This window comes from Astatotilapia calliptera, chromosome 16, assembly GCF_900246225.1.
Source record: "Astatotilapia calliptera chromosome 16, fAstCal1.2, whole genome shotgun sequence".
NCBI classification, from domain to species: Eukaryota; Metazoa; Chordata; class Actinopteri; order Cichliformes; family Cichlidae; genus Astatotilapia; species Astatotilapia calliptera.
Genome location: NC_039317.1, coordinates 8,873,088 through 8,899,311, shown reverse-complemented (window position 1 = coordinate 8,899,311; position 26,224 = coordinate 8,873,088). Strand labels below are relative to the sequence as shown.

Genomic DNA, 26,224 nt, shown 5'->3' with positions numbered 1-26,224 from the left:
ACAAAGGAGGTTCTCGGGGGAGAAGAAGAGTTCACTCTATGAGGTTTGAGGCTGCTTGGCTGCCTCCAACATGTTCTTCTTATCATTGTTGTTTTTGCCTTGAATTCCAAAAACCAACATAACAAAGACAAAGACCTGATAAATGCATTCCGATCAAACCTGATATGTGGGTGAGCTTTTGCGGCGGTACATTTGGGATGTATTTTTTAAATTTTCCTCAGTTTTCTTTACAGGTGCCCCCTCTTGAATCAAGGCTGAATGCCTTCTACATGGCGCCAATAATGAAGCAGAAATGTTTTGTGTACGTTCTTACAGACTCTTTTCTGTGTTGTGTTATGATAAAAATGGTAATTTCCTGAAAAAAAAATCCACCTCGGTGATAAGACATTTCTGTGGTGTAACGTAAATCATCTGTTCATTATCTATACTCGCGTACACTGTGAAGGTCATGGTGGCTGAAGCCTATATAACCTTGGCCAGGATGCTGGGTATACTTTCGACAAATTACCGGGCTTTTACAGGACTGACACAGAGACCCATTTGCACACAGACTTTAACGATGCTCTACCAAAACATCAAAATCAACATCAAAATAAATAAGAACTCTCCAGCAATAAATTTGATTTAATAACTTGAAGCCACAGGACCAAAGATACCAATATATTACTTTAATTCTGTATGTAAATCACACATTAAATATATTTAAACTGATGTTTAGTGCAGTGATCCATGTTCTCAGTATTCATTTTGTTCACCACATGTTGCACAAAATAGCCAATTTGAACAAGCGACAGTTTGAGAGCAATCTTTGGAATAACGTGGTTTTAATTTGTATGGGTTTTCTTAGTATGTATTTCGCTGTACAGCTGCTCCTTTTTTATACATGTATAGTTTTACATAGCCTACCCAGCGACTACAATTTTTCAAATATCTGACATGTTAACGTCTTTTTTTTCCAAACTAAACTCTACTCACAAGCATCGTGCTTGTTAAAGAAATCAACTGGATGGCAAAACTCATTATTTCTACAGAGACTGTAAGCTAATCGTAAACAGTAATCATATGCAAGCTAACACTGCAGTGACACTGTTTTAATTTCCTGGTCATTATTTGTATATTGTACAAAAAACAGAAAAGGCTCATATCATAGAAACTAATCCTTTAATGACCACACTAATGATCATCACTAAGGAACAAAGTAATTGGAAGTGAATGGACTAAAAAAGTGCCTGATCTGAAGCAATGAGTAAATGGAAGGTAATTAAACTCTGTCCAGTCAGGCTGATCTTTCTCCAAAACAAAGCCAGTATTTTATAATGCCTGTCACAAGTATGCGCATTAGTATTAGAAGCCTAGGCCCTTTAGTATACCTTCCACGCATTTCTCCCAGCTTAGCCTGACAGACTCACCTAATATAATTGACTTTGTTTAGCTGGCTGTGCATATCTGTGTGTGTGTGCGTAGCTTGCATGAAGCTGTGAGAGTCTGTAGGTCCACCGCTTGGCCTTTCATCACATCACTGCACCGACTGAGTCCATGCAGAGATCAGATAGGGAGCAATAAAGCCAGACTCTGAGGAGGAAAATCTTTGAGACTCTTCAGTGTGAGACCTCTCGCAGAGCTGAGCGTTAGCCTATCAAGCAATAAACACCCTCAGAGCAAGTTTATCTTAAATTTGCTTAACATCTGTTGCCAACATCAGATGGGCATAAAGTCTTTACGAATGAAAGATTAGGCGCTGCAGCCAGAATCTTCGAATTTTAGTTCACAAGTTCAAATTCCCTAATGCAAAGCCGGTACTGAAACATCTACAATTAAATGTAATCTCCCTACCCGATGATTTACAGAGTGAAACTGCTTGATAGGTTCGTTTAAGACGGCAGAGTCTCAATAAAAGGCTTCAGTTCAATTCTTTCACAGAAAATGAGAACGAAAATGGAAGAGACAGCAATAGTGAGGGTTTACTGGCAAAAGAAATCAATTTGCCAAGAATTTGATTTCTCTTAATGAGTAAATCCTTTCTGCCTAAAAACATACCCAAAGCTGTGCAAGCACTGCACTAAAAGGCTTCAGGGTGCAGTAACTCATGTCCAGTGGGAAATGCCTTTGATAGAGCACCAGTAACAATTCAGGTAGAGTCATGTGGCTCTTATTTTGGTGGGGAAAAAAACTAAAAACACCTCCTACTAAGTCCACAGGCATAAAATATGTATGCACAGCAAGCCTGAGGTCTTTCATACTGTATTTTTTATTTGTAGAAAACAAAGAAAACTGCTGCAAGAGTATAACAGTTTCATTAAAATTATCTGATTGCAGTCTGGATTTTAGCCAGTATTCCCATCAATCCTAGAGGTATTTCCAGTCATGGCTTGGATGACTGCTGAGGCCCAGTCATCCCGAAAAATGCTGTACTAAAGGAGCCCCGAGGGTAAAACTGCGAGACTCCGCAGATTCCACAAGGGAAATAAGATATTACTGCAATGTTTTCCTATTTCATTTACTAAATGGCATCACAGAGCGAAAGCAGATAATGAAGACAAATACAATCACTGTTGTGTAGCTGCGTTGTTCTACACTCTCCCATCTTGGCTATATAACATATTCATTGCTCTGACTCTCCTCACCTGAAAATGTCCCAATTTGCCGTTAAACCAACAAGCACCATGTGCGAGTCAGTTTTTCACTACAAACACAAAAACTGCTAATTTTTGCAAAAAGTGCAATTTGTAAAATGAAATAATTTTTCGTTTATTCATAAAGACTAAAATACAAAATATTTTCTAGTTATTGTGTTCTTGGAATGTAAGAACTTATATATGACTAAATTTCATATCTTGGCTTTGCTGAAGCTATCAATATTTAAAATATGCTGAAATGTTCTAATTTCCATTTTTTATGTACACTTTACTTGAAGCAGAAATTTCATTCCCAAGCTTCAAAAGGCAATTAATTAAATAATAGATACAAGAATAGCCGCACTGGCTCTCTTCCACAGTGTCTTTGTCAGATGGCCCCGCCCCTCCCTGAGTCTGGTTCTACCGGAGAGTCCTTCCTGTTAAAAGGGAGTTTTTTCTTCCCACTGTCGCTGGGTCATCTGTAGGTCGTCTGATTGTTGGGGTTTTCTCTGTATTATTGTAGGGTTCTTACTTTAAAGTATAAAGCACCCTGAGGCAACTGTTGTTGTGATTTGATCCTATATAAGTAAGATGTTTTACTTGAGAATGAAAGAACTCTGAAGTTGTGATTTGCAGTTTTGTTAGTAATAATAATAAATTATTAATTAATCACTCAACGAGCAAAAGAAGTAAAAAATATAAAGTAGCACTATGGTAATATGAACAGTCACGAAATTAAAAATTTAACCCCGTGTGTGGAAAAAACATAAACATAACACAAAGTACCCTATCCTGGGTTGTTACAAAGAATACTACGTGTATAATTAATATAGTGATGGGGAAAGAAAGCTTCAAGCAGCTATGTGCAGGTCAGTCATACCAGCTGAGGACCAAAAGCACTCACAAATCACTGCAGGGATCGCTCCAGTGACTCTGAACCTGACTGCCTGGTGATGCAGCTGCCAGCATCAATCAGCTGTTACCGCTCTTCTAATTCAAACGACAAAATACATCCTAATCTTTTTACTTACTCAAAGTTACTCCCAGAACGCTTCCCCCTCCATCACATCAGAAGAAGACGTCTCGTTTTATACGTGGGCTCAGATTCACAGAGCAGGTTCAATCCTCGCAGCTCCTCACTATTAAGAATCTGATGCCGGTTGCACACAGACCGGCTCCCTCCAGGTGGATCGATAACGACACTAACGTAAAACCGCGTGCCACACGGCCGTTCGTTCACTCTGTCCCTCCCTCGTGCTCTTTTGATGGATTTCTATCGAAGGATCCCGGATACGCGACCTCTTGCTTTTGCGGCTTTCTCCTTGGGAACTGTGTTGCCTTCAGGTGCTGCTCGTAAAAACGCCTCCTTCACCTTACAACTTTATGATTACACAGTAGTAATCCAATGCACTTCATGTTTCTAAAATAATAATAATAATAACAACAATAATAATAATGATGATGTCACTGTTTTGCCATTAAAAGTTGATTATTTACAATCTGTTTTTTATTTCTAAACTTCAAAGAGCCAATACGTTTTTATATTTGCAAACCTGGTAAATGTTAAAAATCTATGGAGTTTGCAGCTGATAAGTCAAAAATAAAGATCATAAAATATCTAATGCATCTCAGTAATATGTGATGTGTTCAGTGTTGGGAAGGTTACTTTTAAAATGTGTATTCCATTACAGAATACAGAATACATGCCCCAAAATGTATTCTGTAACGTATTCCGTTACGTTACTCAATGACAGTAACGTATTCTGGATACTTTGGATTACTTAATAGATTAGCATGCTTTTTACAACAACGTGAATGTACTATTGCTGTGTGATTTATTACTATTACTGAAGGTCCGCGACTCCGAACTGTAGTAAAGGGACCTCTGACTAATACGGCGGGGTCCCTGTCGGCTCGTAGCCGAAAAATAGCTTTACTTTGTTGTGTGGGTCAACTTTTCTTGCGAGAGACAGAGAGAGGCGTTGAAAGGCTGCTCCAACGGAAATTATTGTTTCGGAGGAAAACACGAACACAGTGTACAGTCGAGTCTTAATAGCTTACTTACAACTGGGCTCGTCAGGCACTCTTCTTGGCTGAAGTGGTTATTATTACATTTACATGTTTCCAGCTCCCGTTTTTGCTCGATGACAACTCGTACCTTTCCACTCTCCTTTTTCTCCCTCCTCGCGCTCACAGACACATAACGTGTATGGCAGTCCATTCTCCCTGCAACACGGACTACACTGCCCGTGATGCTACATTCTTTAGAGCTATGCTTGTAGCATTCTGCCTGTTAGCTTAGCACAACAACAACAACAACGAAAAGGCGCTCTCTCACCCAGGAAACACACAGTCGCAGAGAGAGAGAGAGCGTCGCCCTGTAACCATGGCAACCGTAACGCTGCTGCCTGGAACAACAGAACGTAGCTGTCAAACAAAACCCAAACAGTTCTGACCCGCGACAAAATGAAACAGGAAAGTACCGCAGTGTAATCCATTTATTTCAACAAAGTAACTGTATTCTGAATACCACCTTTTTAAACAGTAACTGTAACGGAATACAGTTACTCATATTTTGTATTTTAAATACGTAACGGCGGTACATGTATTCCGTTACTCCCCAACACTGGATGTGTTACAGTGACAGGTGAAATCGGGTTTAGAGCCAGCTGGTATTCATCAACAACACGTGTGAAATTGATATTTACGACTGCAAGTGAAAGTAGCACTAGCCATAGGACAAGCTCCCACTCTGTCTGTGATTGGCCACGATGAAAAAACTGCCACACTGACCCCCTTCCCCAGCCCCCCTCAAAACTCCAGGCAGAGAGTGAACACATAATGCTTGCTGCCATACCTGTCCATCTGCCTGGGGTTAGTAAAAGTGTTTAATACTAATTTTAAACAATTTTGTGCAGGTTCCTTGCCACTGGGGACTCCTTCAGGACCATCGTGTTTAGTTTTAGAGTTGGTGTGTCCACGGTGTGCCAGATCACCCCCCAGGTAGCGACGGCCATCTGGGACTGTCTAGTGGATGATTTCATGGCTGTGCCTTCACCTGGAGACTGGCGGTCCATCGCAGAGGGATTCCAGGAGCGCTGAAACTTCCCTCTCTGCTGTGGAGCTCTGGATGGGAAGCACGTCCAGACAAAGGCACCCCATATGTCATACAGGAGACACACACATTGATATACACTAAATATTTATTTCATTTCTTTTTTTGTGGTGCCCAAATGTATGCACCTGCTTGATTTTGTTTAAACAATTATTGCACACTTTTTGTAAATCCAGTAAACTTCTTTTCACTTCTCAAATATCACTGTGTGTGTCTCCTGTATGATATTTAACTGACATTTTTTATTGTAACAACCAACGATTTATACAGGAAAATAATGTCTATTAACAAGGTTGCCCAAACTTTTGCATCCCACTGTATTAGTACAGGGAGTGCAGAATTATTAGGCAAGTTGTATTTTTGAGGAATAATTTTATTATTGAACAACAACCATGTTCTCAATGAACCCAAAAAACTCATTAATATCAAAGCTGAATGTTTTTGGAAGTAGTTTTTAGTTTGTTTTTAGTTTTAGCTATTTTAGGGGGATATCTGTGTGTGCAGGTGACTATTACTGTGCATAATTATTAGGCAACTTAACAAAAAACAAATATATACCCATTTCAATTATTTATTTTTACCAGTGAAACCAATATAACATCTCCACATTCACAAATATACATTTCTGACATTCAAAAACAAAACAAAAACAAATCAGCGACCAATATAGCCACCTTTCTTTACAAGGACACTCAAAAGCCTGCCATCCATGGGTTCTGTCAGTGTTTTGATCTGTTCACCATCAACATTGCGTGCAGCAGCAACCACAGCCTCCCAGACACTGTTCAGAGAGGTGTACTGTTTTCCCTCCTTGTAAATCTCACATTTGATGATGGACCACAGGTTCTCAATGGGGTTCAGATCAGGTGAACAAGGTGGCCATGTCATTAGTTTTTCTTCTTTTATTATACCCTTTCTTGCCAGCCACGCTCATATATATATATATATATATATATATATATATATATATATATATATATATATATATATATATATACACACACAGTGGGGCAAAAAAGTATTTAGTCAGCCACCGATTGTGCAAGTTCCCCCACCTAAAATGATGACAGAGGTCAGTAATTTGCACCAGAGGTACACTTCAACTGTGAGAGACAGAATGTGAAAAAAAAAATCCATGAATCCACATGGTAGGATTTGTAAAGAATTTATTGGTAAATCAGGGTGGAAAATAAGTATTTGGTCAATAACAAAAATACAACTCAATACTTTGTAACATAACCTTTGTTGGCAATAACAGAGGTCAAACGTTTACTATAGGTCTTTACCAGGTTTGCACACACAGTAGCTGGTATTTTGGCCCATTCCTCCATGCAGATCTTCTCGAGAGCAGTGATGTTTTGGGGCTGTCGCCAAGCAACACGGACTTTCAACTCCCGCCACAGATTTTCTATGGGGTTGAGGTCTGGAGACTGGCTAGGCCACTCCAGGACTTTCAAATGCTTCTTACGGAGCCACTCCTTTGTTGCCCTCGCGGTGTGTTTTGGATCATTGTCATGTTGGAAGACCCAGCCTCGTTTCATCTTCAAAGTTCTCACTGATGGAAGGAGGTTTTGGCTCAAAATCTCACGATACATGGCCCCATTCATTCTGTCCTTAACACGGATCAGTCGTCCTGTCCCCTTGGCAGAAAAACAGCCCCATAGCATGATGTTTCCACCCCCATGCTTCACAGTAGGTATGGTGTTCTTGGGATGCAACTCAGTATTCTTCGTCCTCCAAACACGACGAGTTGAGTTTATACCAAAAAGTTCTACTTTGGTTTCATCTGACCACATGACATTCTCCCAATCCTCTGCTGTATCATCCATGTGCTCTCTGGCAAACTTCAGACGGGCCTGGACATGCACTGGCTTCAGCAGCGGAACACATCTGGCACTGCGGGATTTGATTCCCTGCCGTTGTAGTGTGTTACTGATGGTGACCTTTGTTACTTTGGTCCCAGCTCTCTGCAGGTCATTCACCAGGTCCCCCCGTGTGGTTCTGGGATCTTTGCTCACCGTTCTCATGATCATTTTGACCCCACGGGATGAGATCTTGCGTGGAGCCCCAGATCGTGGGAGATTATCAGTGGTCTTGTATGTCTTCCATTTTCTGATGATTGCTCCCACAGTTGATTTTTTTCACACCAAGCTGCTTGCCTATTGTAGATTCACTCTTCCCAGTCTGGTGCAGGTCTACAATACTTTTCCTGGTGTCCTTCGAAAGCTCTTTGGTCTTGGCCATGGCGGAGTTTGGAGTCTGACGGTTTGAGGCTGTGGACAGGTGTCTTTTATACAGATGATGAGTTCAAACAGGTGCCATTCATACAGGTAACGAGTGGGGGACAGAAAAGCTTCTTACAGAAGACGTTACAGGTCTGTGAGAGCCAGAGATTTTCCTTGTTTGAGGTGACCAAATACTTATTTTCCACCCTGATTTACGAATAAATTCTTTACAAATCCTACCATGTGAATTCATGGATTTTTTTTTTTTTTTTTCACATTCTGTCTCTCACAGTTGAAGTGTACCTCTGGTGCAAATTACTGACCTCTGTCATCATTTTAGGTGGGGGAACTTGCACAATCGGTGGCTGACTAAATACTTTTTTGCCCCACTGTATATATATATATATATATGTGTGTGTGTGTGTGTGTGTGTGTGTGTGTGTGTGTGTGTGTGTGTGTGTGTGTGTGTGTGTGTGTGTGTGTGTGTGTGTGTGTGTGTGTGTATAAACATGACAGCACAGCTTAGGTTAGCAAAGTTGCATCTGAATAAACCACAAGATTATTGGAACAAAGGACAGACAGGACTAAAGTGGAGATGTTTGTTATCAGCATGAACACATCATAGAAACTGCGTGCATGGTGGTGGAAATGTCATGGTTTGGGGCTTATTTTGCAGGCACAGGACCTGGAGACCTTGCAGTCACAAAGTCAGTCATGAACTCCTCTGTATAGCAAAATGTGAGTCCATCTGTCCAACAGCTAAAGATTCGTCCAAACCGAGTCATACGGCAGGACATCGATCCCAAGAACAACAGCAAATCTACAACAGAATGACTGAAAAAGAAAAGAATCAAGATGTCCAGACCTTAACTCATCTAAAATGCTGTTTTAGGTCCTTAAGAGAGCTGTGTATGAACAAATGGCCTCAAATCTCAATAAACTGAAGCAATTATGTAAAGAGGAGTGAATCAAAATTCCTCTGCAACAATGTAAGACTCTCACTTCAGGAATCACTTCAAGTTATTACTGCTAAAGGTGGTTCTGCAAGCTGGTGGTTAATGGGGTTTAATCTTTGTTTTTCATAGAATTCTGTGAAAACTTTCTTTTCCATGACTGTATATCTAATTTGCAATTCTTACAGCGCATACTGTTATTATTTCACCTTCTTCTTTTTTTTACCCAGTCAAACCTTTTATTGAGATCAAAATCATATTATCAAGAAAGATGCTGCAAAAAGCGCTTCCTCGTAATATGTATAACACAAACAAGAGAAAGCGAGAGCTAAAGAAAGCCGTCACACTGCAGTAATTCACAGATAATAAGACGTGTCTCAAACTATACATCAGCATAAAAACAAAAGGAGTATATGATAAGTCTGTAGCTGTGATCAAAGGTACATTTCACCCGAAGGATACAGAATGAAGGTTAACATCGCTGTATTTATGCTGAAGCTGTGATCATTTAGGTTGTATTGCTGCCTTTGCAGTTTCAAAAACGATTGTGCGAGCTGTGCACTATGAGAAAAGTGGAATGGGTGTCCCATTTCCTTTACTGCAGAATAATCACTTCTAGTCATTAAAAAACCTGAATGCTTAATTGTGCTTAGTTTTTCACGTGTTTCAGGAGTTTCCCAAAAGGTGGATTATATAATCAGATGTAATAATGTATTAAATGTGAACTTTATTGATGATGTGAAGGTCTGAAAATGTGATTGCTAAAGTTACTTAGATTTATCTGTGTCGTTTGCGGATGTATCCACAGCCTTCTGGATTTGGCTTACATCAAGTTGTGGTGTCTTGTAACCGAGTCAGGTTTGTTTAGCTGGCACAATAATAAAACCTTTGCTAATTTATTATTTTTGCACTGTTATGAGGTTGAACATTTAATTGTATGTACCCAACAAGCCTGTACCCATAGTACATAGCTTTGGTTGAGCTTGTATCCCACCCCCCCTCCCTTGCAGAGTGTTGCTGTCATCTCTTTCACCACTGCCACTGGCTTACAACCTGCAGCAACTCTCTATTGTGGCTCAGCCGCTGTATTGTGAACTTGCGGATTGTTGCTTGGAAACAGTAAACCTTACCTCGCAGAGTCCAGGGGCAACCCCCACAGTAACTGATATCACCAGAGGACAGCTGCTGTTTACCTCCATCCATGGAGACAGACTTATGCTGGTATCTTTTTCACATGGGATACAGATACAAAGTAACTGAACTGCTTTACTTCTGCAATCCGTTTGTGGTTAATTTTCAAGTATAGATAAGACTGAAAAAGATTGCCTAAAATAACATGATAATGTTTAACTATTTTACAATTTTTATACTCTAACTGTAATACCACGCTGAAGAGATAACTATTTAGTCCCACTGCTGTCTCAATTTCCTCTCTATTGTCATCTCTTATTCCACTCCCCACCACCCAAACACCAGCTTGCATTTGTTGCATATGTTGTCCAACGTGGATAAGAAAAACCATGCTGTGACCAGTTGGTGAAAATGCATTGGTGTAATCATTCCAATTGACTTAGATGCTGATCCTTTAATGTTTGAAGGCAGCAGAGCATATGGCCTTTGTAAAAACGCAGGCACGGCAGGAATTAGGAGGCTTAGGAGTCATTAACAGTTTAGAGAACAGAAAAGGAGATTTTCACTGACACAAGGTTCAGAGAGCTCAGGCCCCCTGAAGCCTGTGGAGCTTGAAACTGCAATCAGTAAGTGCCAGGGCTTTCTGACACATTGTTTCAGTTATTCAGCTAATAGCTCCCGTGATGCTGCTAATTTAGCATACAAGGTACTGGGTAAGTGCTGAAATGCAAATATTTACTTTGTTAAACAGAAAAACAGGTTAAAAACAACATCGAAACTTATAAAGTTAACATATTAAAAATAAGCAGTAGGAATTCGTGTTTTGTTTTACATGTGGACTGCATTTTAAGCAACCTCAGAGTAAACCCTGCAATATGTTTCACTATTAAAGCACCACAGCAATAAATTTGAAATAATTACCATCAATTATTTAGCATACTCGTCCACAGTCTGTCTAGCCTGGGACAAGATGAGTAGATATTTACAATATTTTTTTTCTTTTAAAAACTACTACAAGTTAGCGAATAATTTAATCGAATTATAGTTAAACAACATAGATTTGGAAACACTCAGATTTCTACAGTCATTGCTCGGAACTGAGTGGCCGTTCTTTCACTGATTCTGCCCTGTCGTCAAAATCTTGATTGGCCTGAACCAATCAGAAAATGAAACACTTCGCTTGACGAATCATGACGAACAGTACTTTTGAAGGGGCGGGACTTAAAGTGCCAATGAGCTGGCCGAAATGCTGTCGCTGTACATGGTTATCGGATAAAAAAGAGCAGCGGAAACTCAAAGTTTACAGCTCATGAAACTCACAGAATGAATGGAACGGCTTACTCCAACTTTGACAATCAAGAACATGTGCTGAAATTGGGAGAAACGTTTGAGAAACACCCTAAAAGTGCCTATCACACAGTGCGATGTAAGTGGTGGTTTCACTCGTTTGGTTTTGTGATCGCTAACCGTAGCATGCTAGTTAGCTCATTAGCTGAAGATCCGAAAACAGCTGTTTGGTGTGTAGCCAGTTTAGCAGCTTCGTCAGTTCGTAGCTGTCGACTTACTGGTGAGACATGCTTGTAAAAGTATGTAGTAAGTTAACTCTGAGATATACGTAGACTTTAAGCTCTGAGTTGTCAATATGCTAGATAATGTTAGCCCAGCTTAAGTCTGTACAACACTACCACCTGCTGGTGCCGTTACCCCACTGCAGCACTGTCAAATACATCCGTGGTTTACGTTTACAAATTCAGCAATGTCACTGTCATTATTAGAACATTGTACACGTTGTTATATGTGATGTACATATACATTGTTTACGTATGTGTTATTTTACAAAATCTTGATTTTCGTTTGCGTTTAAAAAAAAAAAAATGTTGTTTTTAATTGCCACAGATGACTTCAAGCCAGCATCCATTGATACCTCATGTGAGGGGGAGCTCGAAGTGGGCAAAGGAGAGCAAGTCACTATTACGTTGCCTAATTTAGAGGTTAGTGTCTGGTGCTCTAGAGCTTTACACTGCAAGACATAAATGTGGATTTCAGTGGTGGATTATGGTGCAATCTTGTTTTAAGACCTCTTCTGGAGCTCATGTTTTTAACTTGGATGAGTGTTTGCAATCCACAATAGATCTCAACTGTTGCTGATCTCAACTTTCTGTGTGTGTGTGTGTGAGAGAGAGAGAGAGAGAGAGAGAGAGAGAGGAGCAACAAAATTTTCAGCTTTGTGGTTTAAATTTTTGACAGATTTTTTGAGAAATTGTTAAAATATTCTCTGAAAAAGTAGCATAATAGTACTGTGACATCTAGCTTAAATACATACATACTTACTTACATTTATTTTGCTTTTTAGGGTTCCAGTGCTCCTGTAACGGTCTTCAAGGGATCCAAGAGGCCTTACATGAAAGAGTGCATCCTCATTGTAAACCATGACACAGGAGAGTACAGACTCGAGAAGCTCAACAGCAACATAGCTGTGAAAAAGACGAGGTGGGGTTAAAAAGAAGTAGCACACTAATCTAAAGTGGTATTTCATTTAACCTTGCAAATTTGTGTGGCAAAAATTTTTTGAAAGAATGAAAGGTAGGGCTGCCGTGATTAGTCGACTAGTCACGATTACGTCGACTAATAAAATCGTCAATGACTAATTTAATAGTCCTTCATTTCCCCAGATTTGAAGGGTGGGTCAGGTGTATACTTCGTGGCCCAACCTATCCCAAAATTCATAGCGCGGCCCAGCTCAGTTTCCAACAATTGCGGCAGCTAGTTAGTTTTAATGTTACTCTTATTATTCTTTTTGGGTCACAAAATAAGCGTTTAACATATTTTCAGGCGAGAATGTAGCTGTGTAAACCTCAAATATCTGCTCAGTTTATCAAGACACCACATATTTTCAAAAGCGCTCCGACGTTTTCAGAGACGTCTTGTTACCCACCAGCTCGATAGCTAGCGGGGGGCAAGGCTCACTAGAGCCGGTGAGAACACCGGACTCCCGGCAAATTGTTTTCAAACCCACCGCCGTCTTTCGCTACTCAGGTTAAACATGATATATAAGTCACTTAGATAACTTAAGAATGTTATTGTTTGGCTTTTTTCAGTATTTTATTTGTTCCTGAGTAAATCGGTTTGGCTGAATAAACGTCAAGCTAGATAGCAAGGAGCAGACGGCTGAGTTTATTAAACTTCACCGAAACAATCTGCACATTTCATTAAAATTTAATAAACTATCATCTTGTCTTTATTAAAATCTTAAAGCTGTAAGCTAATGATAGTTATATAAGAGCAGATGCTGCTGGTGCAATAAGCTGTACGTTTTACGTCCAATAGATGCATGATCTGATTAGTCGACTAATCGCAAAAATAATCGTTTGTGGCAGCCCTAACGAAAGGTTAGTTATCAACATTTTTTAAAAAAGAAAAAAAAAACTTAAAAAACCGTATTAAAAGCTCCCGCGTGTCCGTGTTTGCCTGTTCTTGTGGATTTTCAGGGCTGAGGGTAGCAGTAAGATTCATTCTCGACTGGAGCAGCAGACCAGTCGTCTGGGCCAGCAGATGAGGAGTAATAACAGCAGCAGTAACAAAACCCCAGCCAGCACTAAAAGTTCTCCACCAAAAGAGAAGACTTCCCCAGCATCCCCAATGGATGACATCGAGAGAGGTAACATGGAGTCACACTTGGTGTGTTTAACTGATGACATCCACATCTGTATCATTTTTATTGGGTTCGGCAGAAGAAGACTCATCTTTTCTCATAGACAAATTAGTCGTCATATCTTGAAGTCTTATGCAGAAATGTTTAAGGATGGGAATTGATAAGAATTTAACGATTCCAATTCCATTATTAATATCACTTATTGATTCAGTTTTCATTGGCTCATTGTCACCACCCTCTCTAAGCAGCATATCAAAGATATTACACATATTACACAGAACACTTTTTTTAAAAGTGTGGGTGAGCATTCACTCAGCTTTAACATCACTCTCAGTTCTTGGCTAGCTAAGTAATGTCCATATCCACACTGCAGACTGCGCCATTATTTTTCTCCTCCAGCACACGAACTGCGAGAGTGCAAGAGCCGATAAGCAGGATTGATACGCAGGCAGACTTAGGATTTCCAGGACTTGGTCTAGTGGGAACCCATTCTCTAGAAGAACCAGTTCTTGATTCCGATCCCTAGAAATATCAGACATATTCACAAACATTCTGTCACTTTGCTGCTCTTGTTTGCACATTTGCACGTGCACTTTGTTGTCTGCTGTCTGATAACAAAAAAAAAAAAAGTCTTCCTTAGATAGTTAGATAGTTTGGTTTTTTTTTTGTTAATTTATGTTGTAATTTATGTTAGGTCAGTCTGTCTTGTCTCTGCTAGCCAGCTAACTAGGCCTCTTAGTTAGCTAGTTTAGTGTTTTCTGTTAATTTATGTTGTAAATTTATGTTGCATGTAGCACCTTGGTTCCTGGAGGAACATTGTTTCGCCTCACTGTGTACTGTTAAACTGTATATGGTTGAAGTGACAATAAAGCCAACTTGACTTGACTTGACTTGAAACACATTTTCTAGTTATGAAGTCACGTTGGATGTGATCCAAAATAAACCTGTAGCTTGTCCCTGGCAGAGGACATTAGAAGATGAAATGATTTTCTGATATATTTGTTTTGGCTATTTCTGCATTTTTGGGGCTGGACAAAAGGTGGAATAAAATACTGCCTGTATTTATTTTACACTTGGGACATACAGGTGATGTTCCAGCCTTGAAATTGGAAAGGCAACCAAGATCATTTTAACACCCTTGTCTTTTTTTTCTCTCCCCCCCCCCCCCCCCCAGAACTGATGGCCGAGGCTCGAGTCATGGATCAGATGAGCAGCAGTGACAGCTCCTCAGACTCTAACAGCTCGTCGTCCTCCAGCAGCGACGACAGCTCCAGCAGCAGCGATTCAGAAGATGAACGTACTTCCGCGGCACCCTCAGTCAACCACAGCATGCCTATCATCACCAGCACCGACTCCAACAGCCACCACCACGAGAGTGGAGGAGGACTCATGAACACGCTCAGTGAGTAACCCCCTCAGCTTCATCTAAGTTAGACGGACGTCATCTTTACATGAAAGTCGATACCACCTGGTTGCTCCTAAGTTAAAGTTGTCACCATAAATATGAACACATGAATCATACGCACCACAGAGCTGAAAGATTAGTTTTCCATTATAACATGTAAGGGCAGGTTCTCTCTTTAGTGGCAGTTCTCATTATTGTCACCCAGTATGAAAGCAGTTGGAGCTCTTAAGCTCCATCCACATGTCAGTCAGTTCACCTAGCTTTGTAGTTGACGGTTATTAAAGCGTCTGGCTAAACGGATAACCCTGCAGCTAGAGCTGGGCGATAGAACGATATGTATTGCGAAATAACTTTTTCTCGATAGAAAGATTAAACTATTCTGATAGGCCTCATCTCTCTTGTCCTCTTTAAAAAAAAAAAAAAAGAAGAAAAAAAAAGAGAACAGCGAATCCAAATTAAGTAGTGCAGAGCGGAAACAATCACAGCCGCAGCGTCACGTCACGTGACTTGTCACGTACAGCACAAGTGCCAAGCCGCACGTGTATTTGTTTGGGAAGCAGCCAGCCGCCGTGCCACCCGGGTAATGGAGGAAATGAGTGTGCTGACTACAGAAAAATCAACCGAGCGTGACCGAAGGTTACCGAAGAGAAAACAGATGATGGTTCCAATGCCGGAGAGATTGTGGAACGGAAGAGCCATAGAAGTTCTGTAGTGTGACGGTATTTCGGCTATTTCAAGTCTGACAAAAAGAGTAGCGTGCACTGTAAATTGTGCCGGAAGCAAGTCTGGAAATACCGTATTTTCACGACCATAAGGCGCACTGTGCTAAAAGGCGCAGTCTCAGTTATGTGTGCCCTTACTGTATTTAACACACACATAAGGCGCACTGGACCATAGGGCGCATACAAGTACCGTATGCGTATTTAAAAATAAAGCGGGAGCAAACGTGAATTCGGTACCTTACTCACATTTCTATTGCCGGTAATCGTCATCATCAACAACACACAAGCATACAAGTGTGCATATTTAAAAATAAAGCAGGAGCAAAACTGAGTTTGGTACTCACATTTTTATTACCAATAATCGTCATCATCAACAACACACAAGCATACAAGTGTGCGTATTTAAAAATAAAGCAGGAGCAAAACAAAGTTTGGTACTCACATTTTTATCATCAATTAAACCCATCGAAGTCCTCATCCTCTGTGTCTGAATTGAACAGCTGCGCTAAATCTCCATCAAACATGCCAGGTTCACTGTCTTCACCGTCAGAGTCACTTTCCGTGCCGTGCGGCTCCTCGGAAACGATGCCGGCTTTTGCGAAAGCTCGAACAACAGTGCCAGCAGACATGTTAGCCCAAGCATCTACAATCCATTGGCAAATTGTGGCGTAACTCGCCCGGCGCTGCCTTCCACTCTTAGTGAAACTGTGGTCTCCACCGGTCATCCATCGCTCCCAGGCCGCTCGCAGCCTTACTTTGAACGGGCGGTTCACACCGATGTCCAGCGGTTGGAGTTCCTTTGTCAGGCCTCCCGGAATGACAGCAAGCTCACAGTTCATTTGCTTCACAAGTTTTTTCACATCGGCTGTGAGATGGGCACGCATAGAGTCACAGATCAACAGCGATGGTGATGCGTGGAAAAAACCACCTGGTCTCCTTACATACACCTCCCTCAGCCACTCTTTCATCATTTCCTCATCCATCCAGCCCTTTTCATTTGCCTTAATGATGATTTCTGCTGGAAACTTCTCTTTAGGCAAAGTTTTTCTCTTAAAAATCACCATAGGCGGCAGTTTCTGTCCATTAGCATGGCAGCCAAGCACAACAGTAAAAGAAGACTTTTCATACCCCGTTGTGCGTATCGCTACCGTGCTGGTCCCCTTCTTCTCCACAGTGTGACTCACCGGGATGTCAAAAGTGAGCGGGACCTCGTCCATGTTTGTGATGTGGCTGGGCTGGATGTTTTTGTCGCCGATGTGTTTGCTGCAGTAGGAGCGGAAGATGGCCAGCTTTTCCTTATAATCCGCTGGAAGTTGCTGCGCTATCGTAGTCCTGGTCCGGATGGAAAAATGGCACCGTTTCATAAAACGAAAGCACCAAGACGGACCTCCTTGGAAATGTTCAATGTTCATCTCTTCAGCTAGTGAAACTGCTTTTAGCCGAATGGTGACCGTCGAAACGCTTCTCCCGCTCGCTCTTTGCTCGATGATCCACCGCTCGAGTCTTTCCTCCAACTCGGGCCACCTCGCCTTATGTCCGCGGAAACTCAGCTGCGTTTTCTTGACCTGCCGGAGCTTGTTTTCCAGCTTCCTCCATTTGCGAACCATCGATTCGTTTATCTTAAATTCTCTCGCCGCTGCTCGATTTCCATGTTCCTCCGCGTAGCTGATGGCCTTCAGTTTAAACTGTGCTTCGTAAGCGTGTCTCTTTGCCATTTTCAGGGTTGTTAAAACAACGATGTCCTGCATAATGCACATACCTGTTCTTTTATACAGGTATGTGCGATTGTCCCGGTATATACGATCAACGCCCACACTTCACCCTTTAACGTTCTCATGGTGTTCTCTACTACGTCCTCCTTACAACACATAGGGCGCACCGCGCTATAGGGCGCGCCGCACTTTTTGAAGAAAATCTAAGACTTTTAAGTGCGCCTTATGGTCGTGAAAATACGGTACAATAAAGCGGTGCAGCTCAGTCTCTGACTGGAAGCGCTAATTCGTCATTCGGCTTTTGTCAGACTAAAGTAACTGTTAAAACTGTTTGAAAAGCTCAGCTATACAACAAGGAGAGATTGAGAATTTCCTTTTAGTTCTCAGTTTATTTGATATTGACAAAAGTTAGTCAGTTTTGTCTGTTCTTCTGTAAAACAAACTAAGATTTATTTTTAGAATTAATATTTTGTTTCTAAGTGGAATTGACAATTTAGTAGTCTGTTTCGTTTGTTCTGTTTTGAAACTTAAACGCTTTAGCGGCTGCCTTTTGTGTAGTTTGCAATATTTGCCTTTATTTATCTGAAAAAGTCTCATGTTCCTTAAGTACATCTACCCTGTTGAACTTATTATGGGAAATAAATATTTAAATAAAAACAAGCTGCTGATTATTTCACATTTTACTTGTGAGCAACGGCACATTTAAATCTTACAAATATAGTTATTTGGCTTATATCGTGATAGATATCGTTATCGCCTGAAATGAAAAAAACATATCGTGATATGAAAAAATTATATCGCCCAGCTCTACCTGCAGCGTATTTCCACCATCAACTGTATTCATTACTCACATTAGTAGCTGCTTCACGCACTCTATTCAGTGTTGTTTTGTCCTTTTTTTTTTTTTTCTTTACACCTGTCTTGTCTTTGGCTTTTGTGGTCAGAATTATGATCTGAATGGGATGTGTCAAATACATTTTGCTTTTCCAAGATAATCTCTGTAAATTCTCCATAGGTTTCTCTTGTTCGTGTGTTTCCTTTATCTGTTTATTCATTTCTATTAGTCTGATTATTCGTAATTTTTTTAAGTGTTTAATTGTATGATTTCTTTAAACTCCAAAGTTATAAACTACTGTTGTAGTAATTGAATAATAAAAGGGAGAGGTGAAACAAACCAAACTGTACCATACAAAAGTGATGCAGAGACCCTGTGCAAAGAGTAAACTGAGCTTTAGCGACACATGTATATAATCTTAACTTGCTGTCTGTCCGTCTGCTGCAGAAAATGACCTTCAGCTGAGTGAATCAGGCAGTGAAAGTGACGACTGAACAGCAGGAGGACACGTCTGCCCGTTTGCAGATCTCAGGAGCATTTACAGTGAGGAGTGAAGGAGCCAGTCACAGACCTGTCAGTGTCCTGCTTCCATGAATATGGAACAGTCTTCTCTACATATCAAATGTAATGTGCTGCTTCTCTGCCAGAAATCAGTTTTTATGTCACATGTGTTGCTTTATATTTGTGTGTGAAGAGATGCCTTAGTTGAGAGCGCTGTGATGTCATTAATGTGAGAGAAGCTGTAACATATGATGTGCACTCTGTGATGGATCCTACTGGATGCTTCTGTGTAGTTAAACCGACCGAGAAAATGTGATTGGCAGGATGACGGTGGTCTTCATATAATCGTCTTAAACAATAACTTGGCTTCCTCAATTCAGCTTAGAAACATGAAAAAACTTTAGTTGTGCTTGGATAAGATATAAGTTGATGGCTTCAGGTCCGTCTCAGCTGCTTAGGTTTGTTTTATTAGAGACATATCTGTGTTAACAGAAATGAAAACCACGCTGCTTCAGTTACATTGAGCCTTTTATTTTGGTTTACTTAAACTTTTTTTTTTTTTTTTGTAATTTAAAGTTACATTAATTACTTTATTGTTCGGGCCATCACACAAAGAATGCAAGTCTAATGCATACAACTCCACGCTTTGCTTCTTATTTAACTCCTGAGAAATAGGCCAGACTATCAAAACATGGGCTGAAAGATGCTAAAATGCTCCATGGAGCAGAACTGAAAAGTTAGGTGATGATTATCTGTAGCTCAGACCACCTTGCATTGCACTAGTCATGTATTCATTGTTAAAATAAATAATGGTTATTGCAGCCTGAAGTAGTAGGACGTCTCCAAAACCTTGTGGATCATGATGATTTAGTATACAGCTGGGTATTATTTCAGGCAAAGTAGTCCACTATGTAGTTGGCTGACTCAGAGTCATGCTTTGTAGCTTTAAACCTGCAATACTTGAATCTTTATATCTCTAAATATACTCGACCAATGATTACTTGCTTATATTTTATATATATATTTACCAACCAAGCAACTGGAAGTACGAGTAAATAGTGAGTGTGAGTCTTAAAGAACTTCATGTGCCTTGTGTTGTTTCCTTCCGCCTTTTATAACATGGGGCTTCCTCATCACTGCTGAGCTGTCGCTACAAGCAACAAGCTGCTGTTTATGGTCCAGAATGTCTCTGGCATCCCTGCTGACTGATAGATGGAATGAGAGAGAAATATAGAGAAATTCAGTTGCATGTTTAGTCTAAAGGAGAGAGAGAATTGTTCGAGAACAATTATACAAAAATAAAGATTTTAATGCTTTCCTGTGCTTTGGCGTCAATTTTCATTCATGTGACTGCAACGTCTGTAGCTCTTTGTGCTTTGGCGTTTACTCCAAACCAGGTGACCTTTTGCATTGACTTGCTGCCATATGATTGGGTGATTAAAGGTTTAAGTTGTCAACGACAAGTGTACCTAATAAAGTGATGTGAGTTATTATTTTACTGAGATACTTCCTTGTAGAAAGCTATCTGTTACACTGTTAGGTGTATTACTTGTATGATAGGTATTTACATTGCATAGTAAAGTATTACCACAGAGCCAGCAGCAATGCTCCACCTCTCTAAAGGCATAGATGACTATTTTCTCCAATCAGCCATTACGAACACGGCGAGTGTTTTCTGTCGTAGGTTTTCCCTTCAGTGTGATGTAAGTAAACTCCAGCATGTGGAAAGAATTTCAAAGTGAATTCCTTTCTGTGGCTCGTAGAAAGAGTATGTGTTAAAACACGTATAGTTTTCTTTTCACAACTCTGTTATGGCAGAGAGCAGACGTATGTTTTTTGGTTCAAGTGCGCACACAACTCTACATAAAAGATTTAAGATCACGGGTAATTTCTCTGTTGACAGACTGGGTGATAGATTAAAGTTGAAAACCATGAATTATTGCAAACAAGTAGAAAATAGAAACGGCAGCATTGATTTAAGCAGATCTGATTTAAAATAAAAAAAATTTCACTACTAAAAATATTTATTCTTGATTGCTGACAGCTATTCCAAAATAGTTCATTGTAGTTAGTTCAATAGTTCTACACCATACGTTTTGTCCTTGCTGTAGAAGGAAGAAAAAAAACTTTATTTACCTGCACATGGGAGGAAAAACTCCTTTTTTCAGAGACCATCTGCCACGGAGTAAGGAAAGCGTGGGGAGAGTAGAGATTACAACAGAAAAATAAACACTCGTTCCGTCAGTTGGACCATTAATTGCAGATAAGAAACGTGCAGCTGCAGAGCCAGCGATACCTGCAGAGCTATACAGGGAAAGCCAGGACAGAGACAAAAAGCAGAAACTACAAGAGAGAATAGAGTTAAAGGTAATTACACGCCGTGATGGAATATAACTGGACGATGAGGGAAAGGGCAGAGCAAATTGCTGAAGGCCAAAATTCCAATTAATGTGCATGTGTCAGTGCACTTTTTGACCAGATTTGTAATTAAAACTTTGTATTTGGGCCTTCAGGAGCTGCAGATTTCAAAATAGAGTTATGTTCACTAACGTAGCTAATTTGATTAGAGTAGCTGCACAATTATTCAACTTCTGCACCAATGTTAACTTTCTTTAAAGCAAAATCTGGATAATTTAGGAAACACGTCTTTTTGAGCCTCTGGGACTAGATGCACAAATAAAACTTTGAAGCTGTTAACATACCACCTACATACAAGGATCCTCCCATACATTCTGTGAATAGGATGAACTTTGACTGTCAAAGGGTTCATGTGGCAATAGCACTGTGGAGCACACCTAGTTGCCTTTGGCATAAATGCCTCTTGGCATTGAAAGTCAGAAAGTTGACACTGAGTACTGATGAAAGGTAAAAGATTAGATAAATAAGACTATTGTGAAGATGGACATTTCATGTCCTTGAACAGCTGGAGAGGAAATACAATCTCTTCAATAATACAGTTTTATGTTATTTGCAGTTGCAATCTTTTCTCAGAGCAAATATAGGCCATGAAATAGAGAGACTCGTTCAGCAGGTGGATTTAAACATAGCATCAATGGAATATCTTTTATTCAATTCAATTCAATTTTATATATATAGCGCCAAATCACAACAAAAGTCGCCTCAAGGCGCTTTATATTGTACAGTAGATACAGAGAAAAGCCCAACAATCATATGACCCCCTATGAGCAAGCACTTTGGCAACAGTGGGAAGGAAAAACTCCATTTTAACAGGAAGAAACCTCTGGCAGAACCAGGCTCAGGGAGGGGCGGGGCCATCTGCTGCAACCGGTTGGGGTGAGAGAAGGAAAAGATTAGATGAAAAAGCTTCACCAGAGCTTTTTATCAGATTTATTCCTTCAATAGTTATTCAATACCAATTTTAATTGCATATTGAGACTTGTTCATTAAAGCTTTCTTCTTTAATTGTACCTCACACCACAGAAATGACATCTACCCAATCTTGAAGTCTCTACCTTTTAAGAGTGATAGAGATATTTTACCTGGCTTTGTACAAAGGTGCCCCCGTTCTAGTATGACCTCTGAGATACAGTGGCTTGCAAAAGTATTCGGCCCCCTTAAACTTTTCCACATTTTGTCACATTACAGCCACAAACATGAATCAATTTTATTGGAATTCCATGTGAAAGACCAACACAAAGTGGTGCACACGTGAGAAGTGGAACGAAAATCATTCATGATTCCAAACATTTTTTACAAATAAATAACTGCAAAGTGGGGTGTGCGTAATTATTCAGCCCCCTGAGTCAATACTTTGTAGAACCACCTTTTGCTGCAATTCCAGCTGCCAGTCTTTTACGGTCTGTCTCTACCAGCTTTGCACATCTACAGACTGAAATCTTTGCCCATTCTTCTTTGCAAAACAGCTCCAGCTCAGTCAGATTAGATGGACAGTGTCTGTGAACAGCAGTTTTCAGATCTTGCCACAGATTCTCGATTGGATTTAGATCTGGACTTTGACTGGGCCATTCTAGCACATGTTTTGTTTTAAACCGTTCCATTGTTGCCCTGGCTTTATGTTTAGGGTCGTTGTCCTGCTGGAAGGTGAACCTCCGCCCCAGTCTCAAGTCTTTTGCAGACTCCAAGAGGTTTCCTTCCAAGATTGCCCTGTATTTGGCTCCATCCATCATCCCATCAACTCTGACCAGCTTCCCTGTCCCTGCTGAAGAGAAGCACCCCCAGAGCATGATGCTGCCACCACCATATTTGACAGTGGGGATGGTGTGTTCAGAGTGATGTGCAGTGTTAGTTTTCCGCCACACACAGAGTTTTGCATTTTGGCCAAAAAGTTCCATTTTGGTCTCATCTGACCAGAGCACCTTCTTCCACGTTTGCTGTGTCCCCCACATGGCTTGTGGCAAACTGCAAACGGGACTTCTTATGGTTTTCTGTTAACAATGGCTTTCTTCTTGCCACTCTTCCATAAAGGCCAACTTTGTGCAGTGCACGACTAATAGTTGTCCTATGGACAGATTCCCCCACCTGAGCTGTAGATCTCTGCAGCTCATCCAGAGTCACCATGGGCCTCTGGGCTGCATTTCTGATCAGCGCTCTCCTTGTTCGGCCTGTGAGTTTAGGTGGACGGCCTTGTATTGGTAGGTTTATAGCTGTTCCATACTCCTTCCATTTCTGAATGATCACTTGAACAGTGCTCCGTGGGATGTTCAAGGCTTGGGAAATCTTTTTGTAGCCTAAGCCTGCTTTAAATTTCTCAATAACTTTATCCCTGACCTGTCTGGTGTGTTCTTTGGACTTCATGGTGTTGTTGCTCCCAATATTCTCTTAGACAACCTCTGAGGCCGTCACAGAGCAGCTGTATTTGTACTGACATTAGATCACACACAGGTGCACTCTATTTAGTCATTAGCACTCATCAGGCAATGTCTACGGCAGGTGGGCAACTCCAGGCCTTGAGGGCCGGTGTCCCTGCATGTTTTAGATGTGTCCTTGAACCAACACAGCTGATTTAAATGGCTAAATTAGGTCCTCAACATGTCCTGATGTTCTCCAGAGGCCTGGTAACGAACTAATCATGTGATTCAGGTGTGTTGACCCAAGGTGAGATCTAAAACCTGCAGGACAGCGGCCCTCGGGGCCTGGAATTGCCCACCCCTGGTCTATGGGCAACTGACTGCACTCAGACCAAAGGGGGCTGAATAATTACCACACCCCACTTTTCAGTTATTTATTTGTAAAAAATGTTTGGAATCATGTATGATTTTGTTTCCACTTCTCACGTGTGCACCAGTTTGTGTTGGTCTTTCATGTGGAATTCCAATAAAACTGATTCATGTTTGTGGCTGTAATGTGACAAAATGTGGAAAAGTTCAAGGGGGCCGAATACTTTTGCAAGCGACTGTATATTAACTCATATCATGGGAATCACTGTTCCTTTAGATCCTGAACTGAGTTTACTAGGAAATGTGACAAAGGTCAGTGGATCTGTAAGCAAACACCAAGCAAAGTTAATAGAAGTCTATTTATAGCAGATGGACCTCAGAAAAAAACAGATCTGATGTATTTTTGAACATCTTGCAGCTCTAGTACACAGGTGCAATATTATCTGAGATTTCCAGCTATGTTACCTGACATGTGGTAATTGCTTTTTTGTTGTTTTATTGATGTGTCTGCATTGTTTTAATTTTGCTTAATCTTTTGTTTCATTTTCCTTTTGTGTGTGTGTGTGTGTGTGTGTGTGTGTGTGTGTGTGTGTGTGTGTGTGTGTGTGTGTGTGTGTGTGTGTGTGTACCCAGATAGCAAGGAGACATTGAAACAATGTTTAGTCAATATCAGGTCATTCTATTGAATCAATGTTGAAATCTGATGGTGACATCACTCTTGCACCCTTTTTTAATGTGGAAACAACGTCAGATTCTGATATTGAATCACTGTTGAATTCTGATGTTGATTTTCCATCGCTTTTGCACCCTTGGTTACTATTGAAACAACAATAAAGTCATGATTAAAAACCAGTACTTAACAGGTATTTGTAAAAAAAAAAAAACGTTGCAAATTACCAGCAATGCTTAAGACAATTGTGTATGATTCACAAATATATACATATATGCATTTTGTTTAAATAGTGTTAAAATAAAATAGTGAAAAAGGGATAAATAAGCTTTGGTTTTTGTGTGTCTGTGTTTTTTTTTGGGGGGGGGGGGGGTATTCATTAGTTTGAACAAAACAGGTGGTTCTTCTAACTTTAAAATGTAAAGTTTAAAAATGTTTTGTCACACTTTTTATAATAATTGTAAAGCATTTAAGTCAAAATAACTATAAGTTGAAAAACACAGACTAGGCTTCTCTATACTTCCACTGATCACTGATGATGGAGGCGCTGGGTTAAACATTATGACTTTGTTACCAAGTAGAACTCAAACATCCCTAAACATTAAAAGTAGTGAATAAACTTGAATGGCATTTTTGAGGTTTACATACACTCAGCACACTGTGGGTAACAACAACATTCTCTAAACGTTTGCAAACTTTTCAAAAGTTTGAAAAACAGAAATCAATAATCTTCGCCTTTGCTAGGCAGTCTTGCTTCAATAAGTTATTTTGTAACTTTTTTGTTGATTTTTTTTAAACACATTTTTAGCGCCGTGCTCATGTTTGGTTTTATACAGAAGGCTATATGCGCCCAAATAATGCAACAATAAAAACATATAGGCATGAGCCTGACTAACCAGTTATTATTATTAATAACTCCGAACTAATTATTGTTACGGTTATTATAATAATATTTATTATTATTATTATTATTATTATTATTATTATTATTATTAGGTTTTCCTGTTGCAATATTTTCAATTTGTGCCAAGTCAAATACTTTTAATTTATAAAGGCCATTTGAAAACGTGTAGAGTTGACTCACAGTGGTTCCAGAAGAGGCAGGTGACTCGGAAGTACGAAGAAAACGTAGTAATAATTAAAAACAGGAGGAAGAGGGCAATGTTGGGGCGGTTATCTGTCTTTCTTAGGTTCCTTAGGTAACACTGTAGCTAACAGACAACAACAACAACAACAACAACAACAACAAAAGCTGGTACGTCTGGGTGGGCAAAACTCTGCCGTCTGATCCGACCCACCCTCACCGGATCCACCAATCCCCGCAAGGCTGTACCTCCAGCCGCTGTCCTCCGGTAGTTTCAGGCTATAATGAAATTTTATTCAAACTGCATTCACGCCTATGAAACGGGCGTTTACGCAACAGTGTTTGACGGTAATTTCCCACAAATAAATATAGGAGTGTGTTTTATATAGCCACGGGTAAGGAAGAGTAAGGAAGCAGACGTGTTTCCACCCCCAACATCCTTTAAAGGAAAACGGAAAACCGGGGC

At 40.3% G+C, this 26,224-nt stretch overlaps 2 protein-coding genes across 2 annotated transcripts in view; one reads left to right on the top strand and one right to left on the bottom strand.

Annotated features, from left to right (window-relative positions):
* The window catches only part of arhgef49 (Rho guanine nucleotide exchange factor 49), a 73,018-nt gene extending 69,058 nt beyond the window's left edge, over window positions 1–3,960 (bottom strand). Inside the window, exon 1 of the mRNA XM_026143682.1 lies at window positions 3,647–3,960. The gene's annotated coding sequence lies outside the window, so the exon portion shown is untranslated. The remainder of the gene's footprint in view (window positions 1–3,646) is intronic.
* Window positions 3,961–11,255: 7,295 nt separating this feature from the next.
* Window positions 11,256–20,364, top strand: eaf2 (ELL associated factor 2). The gene is made up of 6 exons (XM_026145729.1): window positions 11,256–11,465; window positions 11,936–12,030; window positions 12,393–12,529; window positions 13,528–13,697; window positions 14,866–15,093; window positions 18,813–20,364. The coding sequence occupies exons 1-6, from the start codon at window positions 11,363–11,365 to the stop codon at window positions 18,857–18,859; spliced, it is 780 nt and encodes a 259-aa protein (XP_026001514.1). The 5' UTR covers window positions 11,256–11,362; the 3' UTR covers window positions 18,860–20,364.
* Window positions 20,365–26,224: the final 5,860 nt, after the last annotated feature.